Below are 22,160 nucleotides of genomic sequence, written 5' to 3'. Positions count from 1 at the left end.
AACACTGCCCAGGAGTACAGCCGTTTTACTAATGTTTAAGGAAGTTATTTTCACAACAATATCTCTTTCAGTTGCAATAAAATATGTACCTTTATCATTCACTGTTTTTGAACTGAAAAGTGATGTTATATAGAGATCAGCAGCCAGTGTCATTGAGCTTTACAGTATATAGCAAAGAGATGCGTAGCAGACTTTGCAGTATAATTCATCAAACAAAAGCTTGGCATTAAAGCAGCCCCATCTTCTGAAGTCTTATATTTACTGATTTACTACGTCATGATTCAGAATGTTAAAGGGAGCCAGGTAGAGGCAGTTGAAGGACCCTGTTCAGTTTCCAATCCATATCTCTTACCAGTCTGTGGTTAATTGTTTTGCAGTAGAATTCAGAAGTGAAAGAGAAATGAATCAACCCAGTATCAGTAGTTTCTCACTACAATTGGTATAGTTGGAAGCCCCAACCTGATACCCTCTAGATGTATTGAACTCCAACTTCCATCATCCCCATCTGGCATGGCCAATGGAGTTGTAGTCTGATGCACCAAGTTGAGAAAGGCTGATCTAGGGCTATTCATTTACCACACTATTATTAAAATTATTACTATTACTAGTCACTGTCTTCGTCCTCTGAAAATCTCTTCAGCATCTGTTTCCTCAAATTCTATGGTCAGCACAACCAACTGGCCACTTAATATACTTTCCATTTCTGAAACTCTTACCCCAGAGGGTCCATGTGGCCCTTCACTTCTGCTTTCTCTTTATGTCTTTATTTCTCCATCCAGGCACCATATGCTTGTACATGGCTCAGAGTGGGTCTTTCTCCTTTTTATGGGCACCAATGTTTTCCATCCTGCATTCTTTACTTACAGCTTTAAACCTTATTGATTTATGCTTGGACAAAAGTGCTTTCCAGATTTGTCATCATAATTTTGTCAGCACAGTCCCAAAATTTTGTCACCATGCCTTGAATGAACAGTCTCTCTCAGGACAGCAAAATTCAGTTTATGGGTAGGATGGCCAAAATGGATTGGGCTGCTTGCTAAGCCATAGTAGCACTGCTGGTTCAAGCCATTCGGAATGTCGTCTATGCTAGTGCAAAATCTGTAATACCTGGGCATTTGCCAGCTTTAGAGAGCTGTTGGTTAAATAAGGGACTGCATGGTTTTGAACAGTGGAATGTCGCTGTGCCTCTCAGGCTATAGATTTGGAGGGTACCATGGATTCTTTGTAGCTATTAAACAGGTTTTAAGTAACAGGGTAACTTATTGACTGCAAATCCCTCCCTTTTCCATGGAACACTACACCATCCATCTATGAATGTGAATCAGATCTAATAACAGAATCTTTTTGTCTCTGGTGTCATCTGACCTAAGCCTTTTATAAGTGTGCTTGATTCTCCTCATGGTAGAGTCCAGGTATTGGGTTCCCCTTTGGAAACACAGGCTTTTTTATATCCTAGACATAATGTTTTAAAGACTGGCTCACTCAGCAAACCTGTGTGAGACCATCTGAAATTAAGACTGTGGGCTCTTCTCTATTTTAGAGTGGGGGCAGGCATTGTTCTCCAACACAAACTTGACTGCCCTCTTCCCTAGTTGTGCTGTCGTATATGCAGGCTATGAGAATCCTTTTCTATGGTAAGTCAGCCTTTTTCCCTCCTGAGTAGCTCTAAAATGCCTATTTAGCAAAGTGATGATATCCATGGTTGGTTTTTTGTCCTGTTAAAGTGAACATCTTAAGTTTACACTAATACAGGATAGTTTCTAAAGAGTTTATCCATCCACTTCTAATACTGAGGGCAAAATAAAGGCAACATCCAAACGTATTGACGTTTAGAAATCTCACAAAGTGTGAGCAAAATTTTTGAGCTACAGCTAATTTTTTTAAAGACGGTTCTGTTTTGGTTCTGAAATCCACATCAAGGTTAAAAAGAAAAAGGATTATATTTCATTATTTTATTTCAAAGATTTTCTGAAGTTCAAATTTGACAGGAATAATAAGAGCAAATGTCTGAAGTCCTGTGTTTAGTTTTTAATATTAAGCAAGTAGTTCATCAAATGTTTTCTTCTGATAAAGTTCTAAATATTTACCAAAGATAAATGCATATGTTATGACTAATTACAATAAAGCAGGGGTGGGCAGCTCCTGGCCCTCCACAAATGTTTTGTCCTACAGCTTCCATCAGCCCCAGTCAACATTGTCAGTGATGAAGGATCATGGGAGTTGTAGGTCAAAACATCTGGAGGGACACAAGTTGCCCACCCTTGCAGTAAAAGGATACTGAAATATTTCATTTTATGTATGTAACTATCTGAAAGCAGGCACATTGCATTTCTTTCTTGAACAGAATTTGCCAATCTTGCACTTTAGCCTGTTTTTAAAATTAGTTGCTTCTGCTTACAATTCCCCTTGCTAATCTGCTCTGTTAATCTGAGCTGACAATACTAAATTTCCAGAAACAGTAGAGAGAGCGACCTTTTATGGGAACATGCTACTGCACATGGAGCTATGATGATACTGGCCATCAGCAAAGATATACATCTGTCTGCGATGCCATAAAGCAAGTCCAGCTGCATAATGACTAGTTATATAGAAATCTGCACAGCAAAAGCTATTTTACACAGGTCACAGTTCAAGAACCAGTAAAAGCTATTCAGCAGGAAAGCCAGCCAAGGCACAAAACAATTCTGGATGAGATTTGTGAGTGGTTCTTTTGGAGAACTGATTATGGTGGAAGTCCTCTGAACCTCTCTGTTAAACTCTTGGCAGGCTCTTTATATAAGAGATGGATGGATGGACGATAGATGCTCCAAGTGCTTTGGAGCATTGGAAAGATCTCCAAGTTAAGGAGGAGAATGCTTTTTACATTCTTCAGGCATTTCCTAAAGTCAAGGATTTCACAACTTCTGTCCATTTTTGAAAATGTGTACTGTACCAAGACATCCCCAATGACAATGTAAAAATAAGATTTCTCTCTCTGTACTATCAAAATAGTTACATTTCACATAGTGAGAATACTAGTGTGTTGCAATGTCACTGTGACATTCATTAAGAAAAATTAAAACGGGCACAGCAGTGGGGCTATATACAAAGTCTAGTGATGATCAACACTGCTCTGTGCTGGGGTCTGATTCTGGTATGGCTTGCAAGATTCGTAATTTTGAGGTGGTGGAAGGTGGATTCTGAGCTACTAACGTGATGAATATGTTCAGAAGCCAATGTGATGTCTGTTAGGATGGAACAAGGTGACAATGTAGTCGACATACACAGGAGAGAAGAAAAGAAAGAGGAAGCATGGTTGCCTCTGTATAGAATACAGATTGACATAATTGAGAATACTCTGTACTGTTCTGAAATTTAAACCTGGCACAAGTGCAAGGAGACACTCAGAAGGGATATTTTTTGTTGGTTTACAGAGAACATTGATAGAAGCAGTCATAATGTAATTGGACTGTAAAGCAGTTATGGAGGTAAACTTGAAGAAAACTAAAAGAGATTTTGAAGATTAAATAAAATTTGGCCACACAAAAACATGTCTATGGTTTACTTTAAGGACTGCCTCTTGTGGCGCAGAGTGGTAAGCGGCAGTTACTGCAGCTGAAACTCTCCCCACAGCCTGAGTTCAGCCTGAGTTCGATCCCAGAGGAAGCTGGTTCTCAGGCAGCCGGCTCAGGTCGACTCAGCCTTCCATGCTTCCGAGGTCGGTAAAATGAGTACCCAGCTAGCTAGGGGAAAGGAAACTGCGACTGGGGAAGGCAATGGCAAACCATCCCGCTACGAAGCCTGCCAAGAAAACGTCAGTGAAAGCAGACATCCCTCTAGGAGTCAGCAATTACTCAAGTGCTTGCACAAGAGGTTCCTTTCCCTTTTACTTTAAGTGGGAAATTAGCAATTTACAGTAATAGAGAAATTAAGGTTTAGGATAATTCTCTTCCCTCCCCCCCTCCTGCCTCCCATAACAATAATAGGGCAATAATAGCTTTATGAGCAATACTTCGTGCTGCTAATTATCAGACATTTTAGTCTCTTGCACAGGTCTTGAAATACCTTTTCACCTCCCCCACCCACCCCTGTCCCTTAGTATATAATAAACTAAGGATCTGCCATATCAATGGCCCATTTTAGTCCAGCTCCATTCACTACCAACATCATTTGGGTAGAGTTTTTTTTCCCTCCCAGGTCTCCTGAGGCCTACTACCAGTGGTAGGGCGACCATATGAAAAGGAGGCCAGGGCTCCTGTATCTTTAACAGTTGCATAGAAAAGGGAATTTCAGCGGGTGTCATGTGTATATATGGGGAACCTGGTGAAATTGCCTCTTCATCACAACAGTTAAAGCTGCAGGTGCCCTGCCCTCTTTTAAATCTGGTCACTCTAGAATAGCTCCTGCAGCTTTAACTGTTGTGATGAAGAGGAAATTTCACCAGGTTCTCTATATATACAAATGACACCTGCTGAAATACACTTTCTATGCAACTGTTAAAGATACAGGAGCCCTGTTCTCCTTTTCATATGGTCATCCTAGCTCAACCCACCCACCCCGTCCCAAAGTGCCATGGTCCTGATCTGGATTGGGAATGCACATGCTTACACGGAAGAAAAAATGGGAGGCTGGACTAAAGCAACATGATTGCAAGTGTAGTTTGGCCTCAGTCACCCACATTGTCCTGGCTCTGCTGCTGCTCTAGAGTAGACCAGGTGACCTGCTGGTTTCTGAGCTTGAAGCTGAGTACATGTATTTTAATGAATCAATGTCCCTGTTCAGATGACATGCTAAGACAGGGTGGTTAAGCATTTTGAGCTGAACCATGACGTAACATGTCGTGTGAACTATTCCTAACCATGATGGCTACATAACCACAGTTAAAACATGCTCACTAACCATTTGTTGCAAAAGGGTTAGCAGCCTAACAATGGCTTAGCATGTTGTCTGAATAGGCCCATTGATGTCACTGCTCTTCCTGATACCAGGAATGAAGGTTGTGCTGGCCAGTGGGTGACTCAGTATCTCCCAGAACACCCCCTTCCTTCAGAAGGAAGCTTTTCATTGCCTCTCTCAAGGTAGGAAACCTAGTCAAATAGCTTTTTTAAAAATAAAATAAAAAGTCTGAGGGTTGGGATAGAAAAAGCTGGCACGATTGAAGAAGCCAGTGTGCGGTGCACCATGCCACAGTGATTTTATTTTTTAAAAAGATTGGGGAGGGGGTTGTTGGGGGTGGGCAGGTTGGTGCACACCATAACTCTCTAAATGGCACCATCCTGCTTGCTACCAAATTTATTTATTATTTATTTATTTATTACATTTCTATACCGCCCAATAGCCGGAGCTCTCTGGGCGGTTCACAAAAGAGACTTTCAGCTGGTGATTATAGGGGTTAGACTTCAGACCATATGCAGACTGTATTTTGCACTGAACTATGGCCACTCTCTAATGGTTCTCCCCAGTGCTGGGATGAAAAAGATATTTGATCTCAGGAGCTTGGTTGATGTGTGCTGCCTATACACTTTAATAATATCCAAACATCCCCCCAAAACTGGAGTGAAAGCCCCATCATACCTAGTCAAATGCGCAGCTCCTGTCTCTTCCTGAAAACAGGAAGTAATTAGCCCCATTCAGTCTGGTAGGAGAGAGCAGCAACTGGACTTAATGAGGGTTTTTTAGCGGCTCAATAATGGCCAGAAGGGGCGGAAGACAGGCGAGAGGCAGACCATGTCATGTGAGTAATTCGCAAGTGCCCAGTAACACGCTCGTCAGATGAAGCTCTGAGTAAATACAGAAGTAGAGAAAAATAAGCAATTTGAAGAGAAAAGCCACAAAACAACTTATGATTTAACTCACTTAGGGTATACATTCCCAATTTATGGGCATCTTTCATTATTACAGTAATAATGAGGATGAGGTTTTTCTCTTGCTTCCTGCGTTGAAGGGTGATTGTGTCATTCCTGTTGTATCACTAAAGGGAAAGGTCTATTCAATTAATGAAATTGTTTTCAATATTGATTTTACTACTTAGGATCGTCTAGACTCGGGGATATGCATTTTGTAGAGTTCTTTGGATCTGCAGTGCTCTAAAATAAGAGTAATTCCCCTAGAATAAAAGACTATTGTCAGCTCTAGCTGATAGTCTCATTATTCATAATCAGTAGGATTTGGGTTTTTCAGCTGGAGCAGGCATAAATTCAGTCAAGATGAGTCTTCATGAGAGTCTGCAGCTTTGGGGTGGCTTTCTGTATTTTGATAGGAGACGCTTGCTTTGAGGTGAGGGGAAAGTGTGCATATATGTACATGTGCACGCATGCAAGGTTGATATAAATTGGCATTTCCAACATGTATTGTGTGTACGGGTATGCTATTGTGTTCCATCAAGCGATTTTTTAAAAAATGTCTAAAGCATATGCTAACCCCCCGCAAACAATATTAAATCAAAAGCAGTAGCTGTCAAGATGCACAACAAGCAGATTAGTATCATCATTTGACTCTAGTCCCTTCAGTTACTATGTTGGTCCTTAGAGAATGAAAAAGAATTGGAGGCACCTTTCTAAATTATCATCTTAGCTGGCAATTTGAATGCATTGAAACTCTCCTAATTACCATAAATGTTTCAGAGCTTCTGGAAGGATGGAAAAGTGTGCTTAATCATGTAGGCAAAAAGCAAATAGGAAAGGCAGATGTCACGTTGACCTCCTGTCATCAGAATCTGATTATCTGTCGTTTGACCTCCTCCATCCATTTGAGGTCATCATTGATGAATTCAGTATTAAGCTTTAGAAATTTAAAGCTAGTGTACTCCTAGAAAAAACATGATGTCTGTATTTTTCAATAGGCAAAATAGAGAATCTGGTGTATCATTATTACAGAATTTATGAGTGCAGATAGTGTATGAACACCAAGTTAATATAATTAAATAAAGCTTACTCCCATAATTCTTTTTGCAGATTATATGATCTGTTTCAAAGTGCAACATTTTCTGAAGTAGAGAATGTGCAAACAAGCACCATTCTATTACCACCTGCATTAACAAAAAGTGTTTTGTTAATTTAGTCTGACAAGTGTTGCTTAATTCAAGTAAATCTTGCTGCTACCTGGAAAGGTGCATTAAATTGCAATAAAACATACATTTTACTCAGATTTTCATGGTGATCTTTGTAACTTTGCATATGTTCTTTTTCACAGCAGAATTTGGTAGGGTGTTTGAATTTCACATTGTTCTTGACTTCATGAACTATTTTTTTTCAGGCTGACCTACTTTAATGTACAGATGATATGGTTTTTGTTCTTTACTAATATGTTTGCAGTTAATTAAGTGGCTGTAACGTCTCTTCAATGTTGAATAGAAATAGCTCATGTGATCCAGCTGAACTGTACACAAAGTAGCACTAACAGTGTGACATCAAAACCAACTTATTCTGAGCTTCCTAATTCAGTTAATTATATATTCTTAAATTATAACATTATGTTAAACCTACAGTGAAAAATCTTATAGGTCAGCATAAAATCAGTATGTGAAATCGGTTGTCTCTGTGTCTATTAGGCCCCCTCAGTATTGCTTGGTAAACTCTCTGACAGGCTTTCCTGTACTAATAGGTCGGAATTCTTATGCACACCTACTTGAGAGTGACTCCCATTGAGTTCAGTGGGCTTTAACTCTGCATAAACCTGTATAGGTTGGCCTGCATAGATTGTATAGAAAGAAGAATTTCCTAGGTGCAGCTTGTTTCTTAAAAATGGTGTTGCGATGGAAGAAACTGCACCTGGAGCAATCTGTAAACCCAGTCACCCATAGCTTCATATTCCACAGTTCACTAACTCCAAAGATCACTTTCCTGTCCATTCTCTTCTGCCAGCTGCTCACAGCCCCTCCCCTTGTGTGAGATCCCCCCCCACCTCCATGTTCTTTTTTGTCCCTCTTTTCTTCAGTTCCTTCTGTTGACCATCCATTGAGTTTCAACCCATCAACTATTTGACCCATTTCTTTTACCACTCTTGGCAGCATCCAATATCATCTCTGTGTTTCCACTCATTCCATTGCGCCCATAGCACCCACCACTAATGGGGAGTTAGCACTTCCTAAAGTAATCCTGAAAATGAGTGGAAATACTACCCTATTTCTTCGATTCTAAGACACGCTTTTTTCCCATATAAACATCTCTAAAAATGGGGTGCATCTTAGAATCGCAGGTGTGTCTTAGGTTTTTTTCCCCCTGTTGGTGGTACTGAAATTAGTGTGCGTCTTACAATCGAAGAAATACGGTAGTTTTCAAATCAGATCAGTCCCATTCTAGAAACAAGAATTTCAACTCATTTCTGGTTGCTTTACGAATCACTGGCTCCCCATTGTGCAACCGGTAGATCTGCACATGGGCAGCATAGGATACTGACCTCTGACCTGCAACTAGCCTCACTAAATATCCCAAGCACGTTACCATCTTCATCTTTCCATGTCAATAGCATAAAGCCTTTTCTTTCTGTAGGATTCCAGTATGGTTTTCAAACAGTCCTCTTGTAAGTTATACTCTTCATCTATTTCTGCAGGCGTTTGTCTTTTCCCCTCTAATTCTTTACCATTTAAAATCTATTTTGTTTATAAATGTGCAAATCTTAGAGTTCATACATTTCAGTAATTGTTGCTATTAAGACCATATATTTCAGTAACTGTTGCTATCACTACATGGAAAGATGGCTGGTTGTAGTCCAAAATATTTTAGCTAAAATAGGCGAGGTGCAGTATCTAATGTTCTCCCCCAAAATTGGCTGTGCTCCCTATTTCCTCCATTGACACATTGTAAAATTTGGGGGTTTATTGGCAATAGGTCCCTCATTTTTGCACAGCGCATATTTATCCAGTGTCCTCTGTATGGGAGGCATAACAACAGAAGACCAGCCATACTGGATCAGACTAAGGGTCCATATAGTACATAATTCTGTTCACACAGTGAGCTGGTTGGCTAACCAGCTGCTCACTGGAAAACCCACAAGCAGGACATGAGTGCAACAGCACCCTCCTACCCATGTTCCCCAGCAGCTAGGATACATAGGCAGATTGCCTCTGATACTGGAGGTAGAATAGAGCCATCAGGACTAGTAGCCATTGATAGCCATTAATTTGTCCAATTCCCTTTTAATGCCATCCAGATTGTGGGCCGTCACTACATGTTGTGGAAGTGAATTCCAAAGTTTAATTGTGAGCTGTGTGAAGAAGTATTTTTATCTGCCCTAAATCTCCCACCAGTCAGCTTCATGGGATGACCCTGGGTTCTAGTATTATATGAGAGAGAGAGAGAGAGAGAGAGAGAGAGAGGTGTCTCCCTATATGCTTTCTGATTTCTCTATACCTCTGTACACCTCTGTCATGTCTACGCTTACTCACCTTTACTTTTACTTTTCTTTTTTTGCTTAATTTTACTTTCTGATTAGCATAATCCCCATAATCTTTCATTTGTTTAAGGTGTGTCTTACTTTAATTTGCTCTGTTCAGAAGACACTTTAAACTGGGGCTATGCAAGTCTCAGGCCTCGGATTCAGAAATCCGAATCACGGAGGCCATTTTATGCTGGATCTGCCATTTTATGCTGGATCTGCCATTTCCTTGCACAGCCCTAGGCCCCCCCATACAGCCTATAACTCCCAGCATGCAGTGCCTGGGAGGGCTATACTTACCCGGGCTGAGGAACAGAGGGCATATGTGTATTCACTGCCAACATTGCCAGCTCCTCTGCTCAATCACCGGCTTCCTGGCGCGATTGCTGGCTTCCCAGCACAATCCCCAGCATCCCAGCATGATCGGCCACTGCCGCCACAATCCGGAAGACTCCATTAACCCTGGAGGGGTCCCCACGGCTTCTGCAGGTGCCCTGCAGCTGCCTGCTTCCCCCAAGAGTAGCCCCTAGTGGGGGAAGCAGGCAGCTGCAGGGCGGCAGCGGCTGATCTTGCGGAGGAGTTGGCAATTGCGCGGAGGAGCAAGTGATGGCAGCAGCGAATACACATATGCCTTCTGTTCCGGGCCCCTGGTAAGTACACCCCTCCCAAGCACTGCATGCTGGGAGTTGTAGGCTGTATGGGGGCCTAGGGCTGTGCAAAGAAATGGCGGATCCATCATAAAATGGTCTCCGTGATTCGGATTTCTGAATCCAAGGCTCAAGGCTTGTACAGCTCTACCTTAAACCACGGCTTTAACCATGGTGTTTAAGCCAAAAAGCCTTAAGCACCATAGATAAAATTGTGGTTTAAGGTGACTTCTGAACAGGGCCATTCTCTCATGTTGTGGTAGAAATGGAGTGTAATCCTGAAATTGCCCCACTGAGGTAGAGCCATATATGCACTGGTTGCTTCTGTCTTAGTGCCTGGAAAGTGATTGATTCACTGCTTTTCAAAGAAGATAAATTGCTTATTTCCCAAGCATGTTATTAAATATCCATTGCTTTACAGCACTAGTGAATTTTTTTAAATTACACTTCTAAATTTATAGAATGTATTGCCTATTGCTTCTGACTGTGACAAAATCAAAATTATTATTTTACTGCTTGGGAAAAGAGTAGAAATACACAGTAATATGTGCTGTATTATGCTATAGAAATACTACAGTTGATTGCATATGTTGGTCTACAGCAATAAAATAATACACTTTCAAGATTAGTACAATTCAAGAATTAATAATTCAAGAAATTATGTCAATACCCATTTTGGATTACAAATTATATTACCAAAACTCCTAACATGTGAATAGCACATTTACTATTCTATCCCTAGCCAGTGTTAGGTAGTGGGTAGGTCTGGATGTGGAAGACCCCCATCACATCCATACTAAGAAATATGTTTTTCTAAGAAGTGAATAAAATGGAAAATAGAATCAAGCTGCACATATTGATTCAATTTACTAATATTGAATATTGCTCTCTGCAATAGCTGTGGTTAATTGCTACCTTCATCCTAAGCACTATTGAGTAGTTTGTGTGTCTGTCTATTGCTAATAATATTAGCAGCTAATACTATTACTGTGTGTATGTGATGTGCATCAACCACAAGATTTCGTTCGGATCCTGATTCAGCTATCAGCAGCTATACTAGAGTGACCAGATACAATAGAGGGCAGGGCTCCTGCAGCTTTAACATTGTGATGAAGTGGGAATTTCACCAGGTGCTGCATGCATACAAATGGCACCTGCTGAAATTCCCTTTTCTATACGACTCTTAAAGATACAGGAGCCTCTTCCTTTCCATATGGTCAGGTATCTCCTGAATCTGTCTGAATCAGCCTGATTAATTCAGGATTTGTGTGTGGAGAGAGAGAGAGAGAGAGAGAGAGAGAGAGAGAGAGAGAGAGAGAACGCTCCATCACACCAGCGATTTAGTGCACTCTCTGGTGTGCGGAATTGCAGCACAGTACTCACATGATGCTGTGCCTCTTCTGCTGACACCTTGCCTCTTCCCCAGGCTTTTCCGTCTTTCTAGAACGCCTAAAGTCTGGATTATTTTCCTTAAGTGTGTTCTCCTTTGTTGGGGGCGTGTGCTGTGATGGGAGCCTTGCTGTTGGCTTGAATGGATTGTATCAGGTCCTAGCAGGGAAAAATGATGACTCCCAGCAGCCAGCTCCAAGCCTCAATATAAAACCCAAACCTTGCATCCCAGGCTCAAAAGCATTTTTTTTTAATCGTAGAATGCCCAAGTCTCTGCAGAAACAGGATTGTACTCCCTCGATGCCCCCAAAGAGCCAGACTAAAGGGTTGTACCATTTTTGCTGGGCAGAAAGGCAGTTTGGTTGAAGTCCTCATCTGACAGGCCTGTCTTGTTAAAGGGGGAGAAGGAGCAACCAATAAACTGAAGGGAGAAAGAGAAGGGGTGGGTGGAGTAGAAGAGCAAACAAGCGAAAGAGCATCAGAGGTAAAAAAACGCGGAGGCAAAGCGGGGGGGGGGATTATGTGTGATGGAGCCCAGAGAGACGCACACAGAGAGAGGATTGTGACATTTTGTACTATTACTATACAGGCAAAATGGCTTGAACGCAGTAAAGGGGCTGAACTAATTTATTTTTTTCAAGTACCTTTTTGCCATTCCATTCAGAGTGTGTTAACTGTACTTTGACATCACAAAATGCCAAATGTGATGTTTATTACTCTGATCTCCACCCACCCTTACTGTCTACTTGCTAGCTGCTGAAAAAAACAAACCACCAACCATACAATATTTTGAATATTCAAAATGGCTGCCAGAATGCCCCACAGCCTACTGTGGCTTATTTGATCATGTGAACTGGACCAGTGACTGGCTCAAGATCACCCAGCGAACTGCATTGAGTAGGGTTTTAAACCTGGGTCTCCGACACCTATAGTGGCATTATCATTATATGGGGAATTGAATTGTAATAAAGAGACAAAAGAATTGATAACAAATTTGTTAACAGCAGCAAGATTAATGATATCTAGGAACTGGAAGGTTCAAGGGGATTATCATATAGAAGATTGGTATAAAGAAATATGGGATATTGCTATTAATGATAAATTAACATGTAATATAAAAGTTAGAAGAGGAATGATAAAAATGAATGACTTTGAGGGAATATGGAAACAGTTTCTAGAATTTGTATTATTAAAGGGGAGAGGGAAAATACCTCCAGAGGAAGCAATGAGATTTTGGAAACATGAATAAGATCCCGTGGTTGGGGGGAACACTTTTATGTTAAGTATGATTATGTTAAGAGAATTAAGTTAGAATATATGTTTTTTTAAAAAAAATAAAAAATAAAAATAAACCTGGGTCTCCCTTGTCCTGGTCCAATAAACTAACTACTTTTGGCATTTCTCTTTTTGTTTTTTCCACTATGCAGTATAGAACAGAGTGTTGTTTGTCTTTGCACAGATAGCGCCCCCCCATTCATACAGTCTTTAAAATATCTTGTTTTCTCTTAAACCACTGCTAATATAATGCCTGGATCTAGCAATGACATTTACCTTTCATTAATGCCCTTTAAAAGACTAAGGCTGTGTCTACACTAGCCATTTATTCCAGGATAATATCGATGTCATCTTTACTGGGCCACATAACGCACACCTCCTCCCGTGGTGATCTCAGCTCCACCATTGAATTATTCAGGAATATCACTGACTGGATTTGTATCAGTTCTTCTGGCTCTATTGCTACAATCCCATCCACAGCTGGGGTGCCCCCCCTTTTGTAAAGCTGTTGCTGTTCGGAGTGAACAGCCAATCTGGGGTGTTTCGGAGGTGTGCGGTAGGGGACTGTTTGCCATTTGTGGCACAGTTTTTGATTGGTTATTGGTATGTTTTGGCCCTGACTGTGTGTATTTTTTTTTAACACAGACATATCTGCACAGCATTGGATAATCACTGGACTTCCTATCCACCCCATGTGTAGCTTTGATTTTGCATCTGTGCGCATCCCTACCGATTCATTAAAAAAAAAATCCTCATAGCTGCATTATCTGCGTATTCCCACCCACTTCTCCTGATACACATTCAGAAGCCCCGTCAGGGAACACATGTTCTCCTGCAACGGCTGTCTTTTACTTATGGGAAACTTCCCTTGCGTGTGCCCCGTGAGTGATGATCACGGAAGCAGGAAGACTCACAGCCATCCCTCCTCCCTTGCGAAAGGGCAATAGGTGTAGATGAGGCCCAAGACACTGCCAAAGTGTCAGATCTTCCTTACTTTATCTCTCTCGCACACAGTGGCAATGCTAAACATAAAATATTTTTTCCAAATGAATCAACAGAATGGAGCTCAGAAGTTTCCAAATCTTTTAGATTCTCATTTACCCAAGGTCTAGTCAGCAAGTTGTTTTTAATGCCCGCTGTTAAGAACACAAGAAGAGCCCTGCTGGATCAGACCAAGGGTCCCTCTAGTCCAGCAGTCTGTTCACACAGTGGCCAACCAGCCATCGGCCAGGGACGAACAAGCAGGACATGGTGCAACAGCACCCTCCCGCCCATGTTCCCCAGCAACTGGTGCACACAGGCTTACTGCTCACCATAAATAGCTGAAACCCTTTCCTTTTTAGCACTTGAATAAGCTCATGAGTGCAGCTCAGTTAACTGAAATTATTATTTTGACCTTTTGCTATGATATGTCAAACCTTTTAAGGTACAACTATTTTAAACACTGGAATTGATTTTTTATTTGTGCTAAATCAAGAGGGTTAGGGTGTGAACATCTTGAAATAACACAATTGTTATAGACTTTTGTAGTGGGTTCCTAGGTAGTGTATTTATACAATATGAATGCAATCTTGCATGTAGTTATGGATTTGTCAATGCAGTGTGGCATGTTTCTGTATAATCCCTGAGGATTGCAGTATGTGACTGTACTATCAAAACGTACATGACTCCATAGCTTGTAAGGGTCAAAGTATAAAATGGCTTGCCGTTTTCAATGTTTAATTTGAAAGTATGTATGAAAGAGGATGGGAGGTTGTTGTTTTTATTTGTATAAAGCGTACGTATATGTTGACATGTAATCATTGGGAAAAAATAAAATATGTATTAGCACTAGCTCTAATGACACTTGTGGACTTGTGCAATGTAATTAGCAATTGCTAGTAGTAGTTTATTATGGTCACAAGACCAGCAAAATATATGCTCTGGTTTCTCTTCAGATCATATAAATCTTACTAGCACTTGCTAGGACAATAGGAAAAAGCAGCAATTTGCTACAGTTTGGTGGCGGAGTTGACATTTAACAGCAAATCATTGCTTTTTCCCATTGTTCCAGCAAGAGCTAGTTTTGTGCTGCGCAAGTGTTGGTTTATGCTAGTGCAACTTCATTAGCGCTAGCACTGGAGCACAGTGCATACTACCCATTGCATGGCTTCTTATCCCACATCAACTGGGATTGTTCAGCTTGGAAAAAAGAAGGCTAAGGGGGGACATAACAGACGTGTACAAAATTATGCACGGTATAGAGAATGTGGATAGGGAGACATTTTTCTCCATCTCTCAAAATACTAGAACCGGGTCATCCCATGAAACTGATTGGTGGGAGATCCAGGACAAATAAGAGGAAGTACTTCTTCACACAGCGTATAGTTAAATTATGGAACTCACTACCACAAGATGTAGTGATGGCCACCAATTTGGATGGCTTTAAAAGGGGTTTGGATAAATTCCTGGAGGCGAAGGCTGTCAATGGCTACTAGCCCTGATGGTTGTGTGCTATCTCCAGTATTCGAGGCAGTAAGCCTATGTGCACCAGTTGCTGAGGAACATGGGTGGGAGTGTGCTGTTGCACCATGTGCTGCTTGTTCATCCCTGGCCACTGGCTGGTTGTCCACTGTGTGAACAAAGTGCTGGACTAGATGGACCCTTGGTCTGATCCAGCAGGGCACTTCTGATTCCTGGGGGTTTTATTGTTTAAGCCATCTTGAGAGGAACTCTGGCTATGGAAACATGGGCGAGGCATCAGAGTAGAAGGGGGAGAATGGGTTCGCACAACACGATAAGGCACGATGGGTTGTGAGCCTTATTAGTTTTCGCATGGCTTATACTGATGTGCAAACTTGGCACAGACAATTTAGCATGGTTTTAACCATGCGTAGGGCACTCTGGAACTCATGGCTTGTAGTAGGTGGTTGAGGGTGGCTTGTTGTGACATCAGAACCCAGTACTGTAGTTTACCCCATGCAGCTACAGAGCCACCTGGCGAGAGCAGCAATAAGGCCCTTGCCACTCTTTGCAATCTTGCCAATGCCACCTCCCTCGCCAATTAGGTTTGCCCTCTCCCTGCTTTGATTGCTACCCCTTTTCGGAGTACTTTGTTCATTTGCCACCTTTTCCCCCTGGTGCTTAAGAAGTATGCCAATGGAAACGTAATTTTTATTATTTCCTCCCTCCCCAGTCTTCTGCAAGAACGAAAGACCGCACATTCACCTGTCAGCGATGTGTAGTCTTGCCTTGTCAATTTCCCTCACACCCATTTGTGCAGTGCAAAAGCACAGAAAAGTGAGGGTGGGGGGAGGCGAGAGAAGTAATTGCTCTGAAAAGGAGCACCAAAGGGGCGTGCGTTAATAACTCTGTCTGGCAACGTTATCTTCTTGCTATTATGCTTTGAACTGACTCTTTATCAGTTCCCCTTGAATTGGACCAATTTAAAGATACCCTCATGTCTAGCTTGGGTGCTGATTTGGTAGTTAAGAAGGCATTTGTATGTGTCCAGAGTTTCCAGAGGACACACACGAGTGATTAGTTAATAGCCTGCATTGCTACCACCCAGAGCGCTCTTGTTCCTGGCAGCCTTCAAGCTTCTTGCTTTTGCTGTCTTTCCCAGAAGAAAATGGGGAAGGGACATGGCTCAGTGTGGTAGAGCACCTGCTTTGCATACAGAAGGTTCCAGATTTGATCCCCAGCATCTCTAGGTAGAGCTGGAAGAATTCCTGCCAATACGTGTCGACAATATTGGGCTAGATGGACCAAGGGTTTGGCTCAGTATAAGGCAGCTTCCTGTGTTCCTGTGACACTAACCAAAAACATCGCACACTTTAGATCAGCCTTCCTCAACCTGGGGCGCTCCAGATGCAGTCCAACACATCTGGAGCGCCCCAGGTTGAGGAAGGCTGCTTTAGATGTGTTCATACAGCCATTATGACTGAGCTTCTCTGTAACACACAGTTATGTATTGGTTGCTCCAACTGTCAAAACAAAGCTGCCCACTGACTAACCTATCTCTATTTGGAGCTCTCACTGAATATTTAAAGGTATACCCTCTATAACAGACAGCTTGAAGGAAACCTTGGCATGTCTACCAGCCCGTTCTTCCATCTCTGGAAATTGCTCATTCCAAATCTTTTCATACTTCAATACAAACCATAACTATGTTACTCAATACCATTTTTCCAAAATGCATTGGGAATGTAAGGCAGATAACCATATGTGGGTTACATTCATGTCAGTGGCATTCATATGTGAAGAAGAAAACGATGCTATGGTTACTGTAGATACTGGGCTTCCTACATGTTCTTTAAGTACGCACATGCACACATATTTATTTTTAGACTAATAAAGCTGTGGTGGCGGTGAGTAGGGGGTAGGGAAAACTGATTTTTAAAAAATAGCTGAAAAGTAACTTGTAACTTGGGAAACCAGGCAAGAGAGAGTGATCAATATCATGTAAGGGAGGAATTGTAATTGTGTTCTGCCACTAAAGAAAATACTAGTTTGAAGTCCTGCAGAAGACAAATTGCTTCTGGAAAAAAAATGCATTCTTTTTCCAGAACAATCACTGTTTATTTTATGGTACCCCCATGGACTATGCAAGCTCCTGATATTTCTCAATTGCTTGGCATCTTTATTTGTATACATACCATTTACGGCATGTTTACTGGATTTAAATGCTTTAATTGGTTTGGTAGATAGGACTTAAGAAACTGGTTTAGATTCATCAGTAAATTCAAATGTATTGAAGTGGGCAAATTACCCACCCTATCTCAGCAGTTTTGTTTGGTATTTGCTTATTCAGTGTTATGTAGTGGAATATATATAAATGGAATATATGTGTGTGTGTAAGCATATAGTCTCTCCAACTTTTTCCTTCTCTTTCAAGGTCTGGCTTGGATGCCTTTTGAATTCATCTTACCCTTTCATGTAAATGACACACTGTGAATTGGAATGATGCTGAAAAACATTTGGCTTCTTCTTTGTGCGGAAGACTAAAGTGAGATTGATGTGGTCTTAACCATTGAAGGAGATCACTAGAATCTAGCTGCAGTGATGAGTTCAGAGGAGAAAGGTATATCTCCTGCTCACAAAACCTCTACACCATCTCATAAAAGTGCCTCTTCTTCATCCTCTTCCCAGAGGGACAGTAGGCAGGTGAGTGAAAGAATCCTATTTGTTTCTATTTGTTCACATTGAAACCCTCCAGTTTCTTTAGATTGTTCGTTATTATTTCTGTTTTGTAAAAGCAAAATTTGGAACTCAACTCTAACCCCTGCCCCCCACCTCCTGGGTGGTCCCTGCCATCCCCCGAAGCCTCCTGGAATGCTCCCCACCACCACCACCACCACCCACTTTTCTTTATTCTGGCATTGCTGGGATGTTATTTTCTCAGAATGCCTCTGGGGCCCACATGGAGCCCAGAAGCATTCTTATAAAGAAGATGGGGCTGGAGGCCAGCACTTCATTTTGGACCATGCCAGGGAGGGGCAGAGAGCCCGGTGGGTGTCATGTAAAGTATCTTCCCCCACCCACTGTCCTAGCAACTTAGATCATTATTGCTGGGAGGAGGAAGATAATTTAACCTCATTATCTTTCTAGCAGTTGTGCTGAGAAAGAAGGTGTGTGGGGAATAACTATCCTCGTGGTCCCTCTTTTCCAGTACAAACAGATTCTCCGGGAAATCAGGCGCATCAGGAAAATCCTTCTTGCACACACATTTCCCTGCTGAATTGGGTCCCTGCCTGCCTCCCAAACAACTGATTGGCAGGTTGGTAGGAGCCCAATTTTGCTACTGCACAGGGCATCTGGGGGAGGACTACTTTGTGTGGCCTTGTAGCGTGGGCAACAAAAAGTGCAAGTGGGAATTGGCTCCCTGGGGACCAGAGTACCCATGGCAGGCCAGACAGGCATCTTCCAGGAAGCCACAGGAGGGCCACAGGCCACGTTTTGCCCACCACTGATGTGTAAGGGTAGAACTTGTCTTCCTGATATTATTTTCTATCTGGAGGAACTTTTTAGATGAAAGAGCATTCAGCCATATGAACCTCCACTTGCAGTCAGGATTGTATAGGCCAGGCACAAATATAACCACCTCAGTGAATGGATGATGAATGATGATGGTGATAACGTATCAGCAGCTATGAAAAATGAAGTCAAGCAGAAAGAAAATAATATAGAATAAGTGGGAATTAATAGGCATTTTCATATGGGTTCTGGGGCCCAAAAGCAATGAATGATTGATAGAGGGAACCAAGTATGTGAAGGAGAACTGAGAAACTCAGGTTCTTCGTTGGATAAAAGCCAACAAGTGGGATTTGGTCATTTTCAGAAAATGAAATCAAAGGTGAACATGATAACTAAAAAGAGAATCAGGGAGAGAAAAGACAAAGAGGCGTTTTTAAAGATTGTGTCAATTTTCTAAGCTTTGGAAGGGAAAATGTTAACAGAAGATATGGGGTGTGAATGTATTTGTACCATAGTCTTCTTATCTTGCTCAACAGACGTTAGCTGGCATCATAAGATAAGTTAAGTTTAAGGAAGTTCACAAAAAGAAAATGACCTGATCTCTCCTTTCCCCTGTATTCAACTTCACCCTTGATGAAAAACCTCCGTGGAAAGTTGGGGCCCCTTTCTGAATAATGTGGAATGGGGAGTGGTTGCTGATGGAAGAAGAGAAATATACCCCAAATTTGGTGGACCCCATGAACTTTATTTTAGGATTTTGAGTGTTTGTGTGGGAGAGGGATGCCTGTTCCAATATATCTTTTATAGTGAGAGATATGTTCCAATATAAATTCAACCTCATGTAACTTTCATATTAATTTAATGATTGCCTTTATTCTGTAATTTCTCCTGAATTTTGCATTCTTTTGGGGCTTGTTGTTTAAGTCATATGTTCCAATTACTTTGTCCCAAAGTATTTGCTAAATGTTAATTTCCTGCCACAAAACTTGAAACAGTAATTAGTACCAGAATGCATGCATAGTCATTGTGACTATTTCAACTGTACAGCTTGACTACCCACAATACAGTTATGGAATGGGTAATCACAGTGATACAGCAAGCCAGATGGGAGCAAGGCAGTCTTTCCTTCCCTCCTCTCAGTCAAAAGCAGGATGGGAGTTAAGCGCTTATTAACCCACCCTTCCCCAAAATGAGGAAGAGTGAGTTATCTCCAGCCCCAGTTTGTCTCAAGCAGGATGGGACGATACACTCCTAATTTTTCCCAACAGAAGAGAAGAAAAAAGAGTTGGTGTTTTGCTCAAGAAAGCAGGCCTTCGTATTTTTCTCCTCTTCTCCATTCATTGTGGCAATAATGCCTTTCCTTGTCCCAGCAGCCAAACACAGTTATAATTGTGGTCAGGGGTTTGGTGGCTCTGGGTAGAAAATTGCCATATTGACAGGGTTCAGACAATACGCCATGGCTATCGTGGGTTGCATATGCTCGGGGTTTGTCATTAAACCATTCTCATATAAACCTAAAACAGATTCTAAAACATGGGTTATGTAAGGTCTATTTAATCTTCACATAACCCACGCTTAACATAATAAACCCGAGCAGAAGAGTTATATTCAAAATGGCAGCTACACGTATCACAGCACTATGGGTTAAATAACCAATGGTGGACTCTTTTGCTGTGAACAGCTGCATTGTGTGTAATTTTTTGCCTCTGTGACTTTGCTGAATCATAGTCACTGTATTGAGAATTTGCCATAGGTAATATTTTTCTTTTCTATCTGATAATTTACTTAATTTTTCTTTTTCAGTTCATCAGCCTGGGATAGGAAAGAAAACTTCTATCCAATACTATAATTGTAATTAGAGCCATTTTGATATAGTCAAAACATGTAGAATGAACATATGTGAGATGAAATGTGGGATCATGATGGTGACTCCCAGCCAATCTGTGCACATTCCCTTTCTGTGTACAAATGCTACATTCATGGGCTCTGCAGACATAATTGGCAACCCTGCAAAAAAGCTCTGAGTGTATTCACTTTAAGCACTTTGTGAAAAAGATTTGGATCTAATCAATACTAAGTTGTATGTGAGAAACATATGTAAAGTTTGCTAATTTCTTTATTTCCTTGATTTGGGTAAAACCTATCAAACATTTTAGTCCAAAGCAACTGAAAACTGTCATCAGATTCTCTATATGGAAATCAATTGGTACGAACTATTAAACAGGTCAAATATAGTTTAATTACGTCTTTTTAATTTTAATATTCCTTCATGTAGATTTGCAGATCCTCTTTTGGAAGATCCATTATTGTATTCAGAATGTATTTCTGCAACATTGTATTTTCTAAGGATGCTTTCTTTTAAGGGTATCCACCATGTCAAAATGCCATCTATGTTATAAAATTAGGGCAGAGAGTTCAAATAGCCTCTCCTGTGTACTTGACATTTTCATAGTACAAGTATTGTACAGTTACAGCCTCTTGAGGAGACAGTTGTAGAAACACATACCAAAAATTATGTTGTACAGCTATATATCTAAAGATATAGCAGAAATATGAACAGATATGCAGAATGATAAGTATTAACATTTATATCAAGATGAGGAAAGGCATGATTTTTTTTTTAATTTATTTTTTGGTCATGATGAAACTCAAGTAACGGATCTGGAGATCATCTGGGAGTTCCATCTCATCCAATTAGCAATCAGATAATGGGTACAGTGCCCCACTGTCATCTCTACTGACCATGGTTTCTGCTGCCTGCATGTTGGTGGGGGGAATCTTTAGAGAGGAACTTGCTATATGGGTTCCACATCACAAGAGGAGGCTCTCTGCTATAGATGTACCCCGTCACATGTTGATGGTATGTGCAGGGGGACGACATACTAGTGTGGGCCCAGTGTGTGCAGCTCCCTTCCCTGCCTCATGCAGTTGTGAATTGCAGGAGGAATATCCAAACAGCGATATAATGAACAGCAGATATTTGAAAATTACAAATAGTTATATCATGCTTTTTTGGCAGGAACCAAGTGAAGAAGAAAGTTGACTCAATCCCTTCCCCCAAAACAATTACTTTTAAGTTTGGCCATTTGTCTTTCTTTCTGTTGATCTGTGAATAAAACTAAAATAAAAGGAGGCGCTATAGGAAGACAGAAGAGAAAAAAACCTGCTGAATTGTAAAGTTATTAGATGAAATAATGCAACAAAACTCAACTGTATAATATATCCCTGTCTATTTATTTATTTATTCCATTTATCTGAATGGATTTACATTTTGCCTTTCCATCTGAAGATACATGGGCAGTAATATAATATATTGTCTTGTGACTCTTGGGTGGTATATTTAACATTTGCGCAGGATTTCACAGCCTTGAGATGGTATTAAAATATGAAATACTTTAGGAGTCTCAGTTTTGAAATTTTTTAATTATAAGGAAGAAAACTGACTTTTACATGGTTGCTAAATTGTTTCTGGGAACACAGTACATTTCTCTAAAGTATGGTAGCCTTTGTTTTTTAGGTAAAAATATATTTTCTGTGACA

At 41.0% G+C, this 22,160-nt stretch overlaps 1 protein-coding gene across 1 annotated transcript in view; it reads left to right on the top strand.

Moving 5' to 3' along the window:
- The window catches only part of OSBPL6 (oxysterol binding protein like 6), a 104,992-nt gene that overhangs the window by 31,831 nt on the left and 51,001 nt on the right, over nucleotides 1–22,160 (top strand). The window contains exon 3 of the mRNA XM_063116319.1: nucleotides 17,542–17,810. Coding sequence (XP_062972389.1) covers nucleotides 17,709–17,810 — 102 coding nt within the window. The 5' untranslated portion in view covers nucleotides 17,542–17,708. The remainder of the gene's footprint in view (nucleotides 1–17,541; nucleotides 17,811–22,160) is intronic.

The sequence above is a fragment of the Elgaria multicarinata genome, chromosome 2 (assembly GCF_023053635.1).
Source record: "Elgaria multicarinata webbii isolate HBS135686 ecotype San Diego chromosome 2, rElgMul1.1.pri, whole genome shotgun sequence".
Classification (NCBI taxonomy): Eukaryota; Metazoa; Chordata; class Lepidosauria; order Squamata; family Anguidae; genus Elgaria; species Elgaria multicarinata.
Note: the sequence above shows the minus strand (reverse complement) of the source record. Positions and strands in the feature narration are given on the sequence as shown.